At 36.2% G+C, this 8,189-nt stretch overlaps 1 protein-coding gene across 1 annotated transcript; it reads left to right on the forward strand.

The window, feature by feature from the left end:
• The first annotated feature begins 1,010 nt into the window (after positions 1–1,010).
• LOC106475748 (transcriptional regulator Myc-B-like) lies at positions 1,011–6,684 on the forward strand. Its single transcript, XM_013936422.2, has 3 exons — positions 1,011–1,155; positions 2,669–3,375; positions 5,227–6,684. The coding sequence occupies exons 2-3, from the start codon at positions 2,706–2,708 to the stop codon at positions 5,805–5,807; spliced, it is 1,251 nt and encodes a 416-aa protein (XP_013791876.1). The 5' UTR covers positions 1,011–1,155; positions 2,669–2,705; the 3' UTR covers positions 5,808–6,684.
• The last annotated feature ends 1,505 nt before the right edge of the window (positions 6,685–8,189 follow it).

Here is an 8,189-nt window from a genome sequence, read left to right on the forward strand (position 1 = left end):
GTGCTAATAACTAGCTGCTCGTGTGTTTATTGTTTGTTTGTTTTTAATTATGCACAAAGCTACACAAGGGCTATCGGTGCCCTGCCCACCACGGGTATCGAAACCCGGTTTCTCGCGTTGTAAGTTCGCAGAAATACTGCTGTGCTACTGGGGGGAGGGGGGGCTAGAATATTTGTAGACTAATAGAATGAAATCGTTAATTATAAGTGGAAAGACGCTGTAATCATAATTTAAATAATTCAAACACCCATGACCTTAACATCATATGAAATCAAGTAAGACATTGATTTGAAAACGAAATATTATTTTGATACGCTTTCGGAGTTATGCATATTATGCCCCTTGATTAAATGAGTGTGTTTGTTTTTTTTTAACAAAGCCATTTCAGGCTATCTGCCGTGTCCACCGAGAGAATCGAACCTCTGATTCTAGCGTTGTAAATCCTCTGTTCCAATGATAAATTCACACGCTGGAAACAAACTATTTACTCTGAATTACAGTTTCTAATTACGATTACACAGTTGTGTGCCTATATTTGTTATAAATAGTTCTTTCTCTCCTGCATATTACAAAAGTTAATTAATTGTATTTCAAGAATAAAAATATAGTTTATACATTTTGTTGTTATTTAAATAAAATGCCACGTTCCTGCGCTACATTTTCCACGTGGTTGTGTTAAAGCATGTGACTTTGAAACGAGTAACCTTATTGGATGAACGGAGACTCCCGCTCGCCTCGGTTTCGCGCCAAACCATGAAAGCACTGACACGTTATTCTTGTATAATGCCGCCAAAAATATAGTTATCCTGCAGATTCCAGTTATAGTGTTTGTAATTCAACATTTGAGGGTATTTTTTTAGTTTATATGAAAAGTTATTCTTAATAGTGACCGATAGTTCACATTCATTTGTGTGTTTTCGTTTACATTCAGAAGATTTTGCCGTCTCTATCCGTCAGTGCGGACGAATACCGTCTATCTCACCAATTACAATTATTGATCCCTCCACGGTGTAGCGTACAGAAGCCGGGTGAACTGAGTACTATCACGTGTAGTGTACGCGGTGCGGCAGGTCGGACTGTTCTTTTTTTCAGAAGCTGAGTTGGAATAAACTTGGAAGAAATGTGTACGTTGATGCAAGCGAAGAGAACGTAGAGGTACGTACGTGTGTTAGAATATGGCTGACGGTAGTATTAGTATAGAATTTACCCATCAGAAATACCCTACCGCGTTACGGACTGCAATGTCGGGAAAACTCCACTGTGACTTCTACAACTCACAAGTGTTATATAACGTAGGACTACTGTTAGTGTTGTTATTACTACGTAGTTTAAATTTGAGTAACACGAAACGTTTTCAACTTTTTGTTAAAAATGTTAGCTGTTTTTATAATGGTTTTTGAACTTGTGATCATTGTAACAGATACAATAATTAAAGAACCGATAATATACTAATGATATTATTATTTAATATTAATAACGCTCCCTGGTGAAACTTTGTTATTATGATATAATATAGAAATAACTTATTTTTTTAGACTATCTCGTGGACGACTAATATTACTCAAACAGTTTGAACTTTCTAATTTTCTCTGAAAGTTGACGTTTTTTTTTTATATATTTCCCACAGTTTACGTGTATAGTTTTGCCATTTTATTTTTGTTTTCGCACATTATTTCTATTTAGAAATAATCTTAACAACTAGAAATCATAGACAAAGTTTAATAAGCGAAAGTATAACTACACAGTCTGAAGGCCCGCACATACTAATCCATTAAACTCGTGCGTGTGGAGGTATTTAAATCTCTCTCGTCAAGGCACCGGTAGGGGAAGGGCAATGCGAACCCCTCCTCGTTTCCATGGTGAGCGACGAAGTAGTGATTGGCCTTGCAGTTCCCGCGTCCAAGTTCTGCGACCGCGTATTACCTTGAACCTAGGGTAACAAGTGTATGTGCGACCAACCAACCATTGACAAGCTTTACTTTCTCAGTTAAGGCCATCTTTTAGTTTAGTTTAAAAAATATATATTAACACATACACTGTCGAGAAGCTACGAAACTTTGACGTACACGTACAACGCTAAAAGTGTTAAACATTTAAAATCATTTTCAATGAAAGAAAATCATTGAAACGTTTTGAGTTGTTTTTTTTTTTACTATTTGTGTAATGTCTATAACATTTTGTTCATCCGGGGACTTTTACTTTCAGAGATAATCGTCATTACTAGATTATGTAATAATCAGTATAATAATAATTCCTAGGAATAAAAAGGTGGATATATACGCTTAGTTAGATGAGGGGGGGGGGTAATTTACTGTACCTACGCCCTTGATATTTTGCAATAATTATAAAATATGTAACTTGTATTTAAACAGTTTTCGATAATTCGTACTGTTGATATTAAAATATCTATTTAAGAACAATTTATTTCGGCAACCGGCGTGTTTTCCAAGTATTGTCATATTGTTGATGTGCACTGCGTAACATAACCCGCGTTAACAGGTGAAGTACACTCTCCACTACACCGCTCTTAAGAGCCTTATCTGTCAATGTTGTTGAAATGTAGGTTTAACTAAATACTATACGAGACATTACAGCCAATGAAACTTTTTGTTATCTGTTGAGTAACCCTGTGTTCTACTTCTCTTATCGGCTTTTATCTCATTTAAAGGTTTTTTATCTGGAGAAAGTGTGTGTGATCAGACAAGATGGGAACCCAAGACATCTTTTCTAGAGGATGTCTAGATTCCTGTGTCATTCCATCCTTTACTAGTGAAGTTTTTGACTATTTATCGTCAGATAGTGAATTCTACAATACTCCTGCCCCTAGTGAGAATATCTGGAAGAAGTTTGATCTTCCAACCCCCCCTCGGTCTCCAGAACACGTTCTTTCTGGAGACGTCTTCTGTCATCATCCGTTCAGTCCGTGTGAACGTCTCCAGCGGGTTTCGGATCTCCTGGACATAGATTTTTTACCCTCTCAAGACTTTGATAGTTATTTTGGTGGATTTAGTAGTTGGTCAGGTCTGGTGGACTCAAAGGTCAAGGATGGACTGAAAGTTGAATTGATACACGATTGTATGTGGTCTGGCCGTTGTACCGAGGACTGCAAGCAGAAAGACCGACCATTTCAAGACTTTTCTTTTCAGCCGCTAAATCATACGGTAACACCTTATTACGACTCTGTGACTGAAGACAATTCGCTTGATGATTGTACAGACGTCCCCCCTAGTGACTCGGGACCGCTGCGCAACGACCACTGCTATTATCAACGCCATTGTCAAAATCACGATAAAGATATCAAGGGGACAAAGTTTCATCACTCCACCCCGGCGTCAGGTCTGGATCACCTTGAAAGCGACTCACCGTCAGATTCTGGTAAGTGATATAAGGTTTGATAAAGTTATCAACTTGCATTCATTCATGAAATAACGTTACACTAGAAATATTTATCAGTACATAATTTGGTTCGCAACGCACAACCGAACTGAACAGAACGTTGAACAAGCCGATGTAAAGGAAACACTTTTAAATAACAAATAAACCAACAATACATTTCGGCAAGGTTTACAACTACGTGATTGTGGCTTCTTAGGGTTAACCATCGCACCTACGCTGACCAGTTCAGCGATGAATTTGTGTTCGAAGTTTGTGAGATTTTATAGTTTATGTAATACTTTTATTGGTACAGAGTACACAGTGTTACGTAACTCCCTTATTTACTTTTAAGGATAGTTACTTGAATACATCTTAGTCATTCTTACTTTCAGTTTCAGTTGATACTCTGTAACGTTTTTTCTTTTACTTTTTGATATACGCTGTATTATCTATGACAGCGTTATCTTTATAGTTGTGTCCTTGTTTTGTGAATAATGTTATACAGCTGATTAGATCTAGGTACTTCAGACTTCGAGTGCCCACTTTTCAAAACAATTATCTTTCATCTGAACTTTAACTGCTGTTACATTACATTCACTCAGTGTATGTATGTATTTGAGTGAATTTTTATAGCAGTTATCTTATAATAAAGAATTGGTTTTCCAGTCGAAGCTTATGCCGCCATCTAGTGGCGAAGTTATGAACTTTTGTATTCTAGAAATTATAACTATTGAGTACATCTTAAAACCTTTTTGTTTTTAATTTTTCTTTTGATAGTATAGGGAATATCTTTGGGCTATACACTGTAGCTATAAGCATAATTGTTGAAATCATTGATACTAACTCGTATCTTTCATCGTATGTGATTCTGTTAGTGTTAGCATTCAGAACAAAAAACTAATTAATAATAGCACGACACGTTGTCTTGCAGTAAAATGTTTTCTTCACATATAAACTTAACACTTCTAAATTAATGTTTTCTAATAGTCGACGTTTTCAGCGTTTGATATTGTTACTCGAGACTTGTAACCTAAGCCTACATTCACAACTTTCTTAGAAGAAAAAAAAAGCACGTGTATGGGGAGGCATTGTGTACCATTGCTAGCTAGGGTAAAGGTCTTCAACCGAACATTTTTAGTACCATTTCTATTTTTGAAGACTGAGGTAAGGTATTTAGAGGCTCGTGTGTCTGAGATCTTACGTTCTTTGTTATCGTATCTGACAAAAAAAAAACAACATAAACATAAGAGGTGAACGAACTTCTCCCCCACGTGGAATAGAATAGACTACCCCATCTCCTAACCCTAATCTGCACTACCTGTGTTTTAGAAACCTATACTGTTTATCAGAAGGTTTTTTTTTCTTCTTGAAATAGGTAACCAAATGTTGTATTGTTTACAGTTTATAATATGATAAAGTATCACTTCTTCAGACTATTACGAGGATAATCGGGACGTGTCTGGGTCATGTAAGTTTAACAAAAACAACTTAACTTCCCCACATTGGAGTATAAAAATATTTCATGGAGTCAGCTGTCGATGTAGGGCGTGGGGTCATTTATCTTGGTAAACTAAGCTCGCGCGGTACATTTTGTTGTCTACCTATTTCCAATGTTATTACCGAGACTTAAATGTTTAAATCAGCTGAAATGAAACAAAAATAACAGTAAGATTAGTTTTTTTTTCACTTATCAGATTTCGAAGTTAAATAACAATGTTTAGGTACTTTTAATGTTCAGAAAAGAGAAATTCGCTTAGTTTTCTCGATCGTTATCTTTAAAATAAAAATGATACACGTGTAAATTCTACGTTGAAATAAAGGTTAGGACTAAATGTTTTTCATCCATTTCAGAAATAGATGTCGTGACGGTCGACAATTCGTTATCATCGTGCCGAAAGAAAGGTAATCGAAGTTTTAAAGAGTCTAACGAAAACACGTGTTTCACGCCGAAAGTGTTATCGTATTCTGTTCAGAATGGAAAACTAGTTGCTCAGAAAACTCTAAAACGACTTGTATCTTCTGATAGCAGCAGTGACATTGGGAAAAGGAAAATCCGGAGAACGGAAAACAAGAAATTTGACGGGATCTACAGCAAGTCGCGGTCCAGTAGGTCGTGGGGTAGCCGTTCTAGTTCAGACTCGGATGATCCAATAAGAATACGCAAAGAACACAATAATATGGAACGAAAGAGGCGAGACGACTTACGTTTCGCTTTTCAGACTCTGAGGGAAAACGTTCCGGATATAATGGAGAATTCCAAGGCCCCGAAAGTTATGATCTTGAAAAAAGCGACGACGTATTTACAACAGTTAACAAACGCCGGACTACTTTTAGAACGTTCGTTAAAGGCCGAATCACGGAAGAAATTAGAACTTCAGCGGAAGCTACAACAGCTACAAAAAAATAGTTCTAGAAATTTCCGTCGAAGTTGAAATAAATTTAATTATTCTTTGATACTGGTTTTTTTTTAAAATAAATATAGTCAGAGTATTTTCTATTGACCAATTTTCTTTCTTTTGTTAGGATTATAGAAACTATGTTCTTTAATTTAGATTTTTTTTTGTTTCTGCTTTACAGAAACCATTGGCTCGTGTGTAACGAGTGATGTTGCGTGTAATTGGTAGCGAGAGTTTATCTAACATCACGATTTTAGTTAAATTAAAACATATCAATACATTGAATCAGTGTTTGTTTTGTGTGTTGGACCGTATTTTGTTTTCTTTGAAATTGAACATTTGGTGTCTAGGAAAGTTTTACGACTCTTTAACGAAATCTTTAATGTTTCAGAAATGTCTATTTATGGAGTGATGTAAAATTCGTGCACCGTAGATTTCGCGACACGCGTTTTCTGACATTTATAATGTTACATTTCTGTTGTTATTACGGCTTTTAGCTTCAAACCTTTAAGGATGTAAAATAAATACTCAGAAGTTCGAGACCCCAACGGGTTAAAAAAACCTCGGTGTTGGAAGTTCAGGAAATCGTGCAGGATTTCTTCACGTGCTCTTGGAAGACTGACGTCCCAACTAATCATTCTAACAATAGAAAAACGCCCCCCAGTGGCACATCGGTATGTCTGCGGACTTAAACGCTAGAAACCGGGTTTCGATGCCCATGGTGGACAGAACACAAATAGCTCATTTTGTAGCTTTGTGCTTAATTACCATCAAACAAAAGAAAAACACAGTAAAAACCCAAACTTACCACATGAAAAAAAAAAAACCCAGTAAAACCCAAACTTAACTTACAACGTGACAGTCAGCGAATTTTGAATCATCCTATGTTAAACTTTCAAAAATCGTGCATTTTTAAAATAAAATTTTTGCCAGTCTGATCATAAAAACAACAACAACAACAAAAAAAAAAACCGTTGTGCTTATTCTGGCATTTATTTTCAAAGTTAATATAACTAATTCTTGACATGTTTTTTTCGTTAAATGTACTGTTTTGTTTAGGATAAAAGAAATGTTTATTCATTTTATTTAAATGGTTCATTTAAATTTCCTCTGTGTAAAATATAAAATAGATACTCGTATGGAAACCTGTATACGTATAGTTTTAGTTTACGTATACGTATACGTGTATACGTATTCATAGTTTATGTATAAAATATGGTACTTAACTTGACAAGGAGAATTAAGTTTATTCGCTCCTCCATTGTATTTACCTTTCAGGGTTTTGTTTTTTTCTAGAGCTGACCTGGTTGCTCGGTAGACGATTAGCTAAATCAAGTTGTATCTATCTATCTATTGTTGTTTTGCCATTAAATGATTGGAATGTATCCTTCTTCGTAAGCAACTAGATGTCTTTGGAACGAGTTCTAGGTCGTGAAGTGGGCTATAGTTTTAAACTATGGCGCCGCCCCCTGGTGGCTTAGCGGTAAGTCTGAGAGTTTATAACGATAAAAAATCGGGTCTCGATATCCGGGATGGGCAGAGCATAGATAGCCCAGTTTGTAGCTTCGTGCTTAACAACAAACAAAGAATGCTACAATCTGGGGTTCAATTCCCGCGGTGAACATAGCGGAAACAGTCCGTTGGGTAGCTTTGTGCTAAAAACACAACACAACATGGGCAATGTATGAATGATAGCATAAAAAAAAATCGTCTTTTCAAGAAACTGCAAACTTTTAAAATTAGGGTTAAGAAAGAAGCTCGCATTTCTTCCCATTACGCTAGTTTACAAAAAACAAATTGAATCAAACAAACGCGAGTGAATAAAATATAATTAGTTCTCTAGTTAGGTTGTTGAAAAGTTAGCAACAATTCAAACTTATTCCTTCCATCAGCGACCTGTTATTTTAACTTAAAGTTGTCGGATATTTCCTCCAGAGAACGCTGTGTCACTTAAAAGAGAAATTTGATTTATAAAATGTTTTTATTTACTTAAAAACGAAACTTGATTTCGTTAGTATATCAGATGGATGAAGCCGGAGGGGGGGGTCTCTCTACAAAAATAGGCTTAAGAAAACTACATTAATTAGCCTGTTTGGCAAATATCACATTGATATTGGCTTCGAATCTTCGCTGTTTGTACGTGTGTTATGTGTGTGTGTGTGGGGGGGGGGGGGGGCGTAACCTTGTATACAAACCTGGAGAGTGTGCCATAGCGAATCCACCCGTGAGGATATTTCCGTATTCGTAAGTTTAATGATTTGGTGATCACGTGACTTCTGCTACCGTTTCGTTTCCTCGGGAGTTCAGTGGATATTTTTTGAGAAGACTGTCGTTCAGTGTTGTAGATAACTAATTGGTCCGTATCTACTTGAGCTTCAAATAGCTATTTTCAGAGTGTTTCTAATTAATAATTTAGAA

The sequence above is a fragment of the Limulus polyphemus genome, unplaced genomic scaffold (assembly GCF_000517525.1).
Source record: "Limulus polyphemus unplaced genomic scaffold, Limulus_polyphemus-2.1.2 Scaffold9098, whole genome shotgun sequence".
Taxonomy (NCBI): domain Eukaryota; kingdom Metazoa; phylum Arthropoda; class Merostomata; order Xiphosura; family Limulidae; genus Limulus; species Limulus polyphemus.

Coding starts and splice junctions, on each gene's coding strand:
- LOC106475748 (XM_013936422.2), top strand. CDS start 2,706: ATGGGAACCCAAGACATCTTTTCTAGAGGATGTCTAGATTCCTGTGTC. Junction 3,376..5,226: donor CGACTCACCGTCAGATTCTG/GTAAGTGATATA, acceptor CATCCATTTCAG/AAATAGATGTCGTGACGGTC.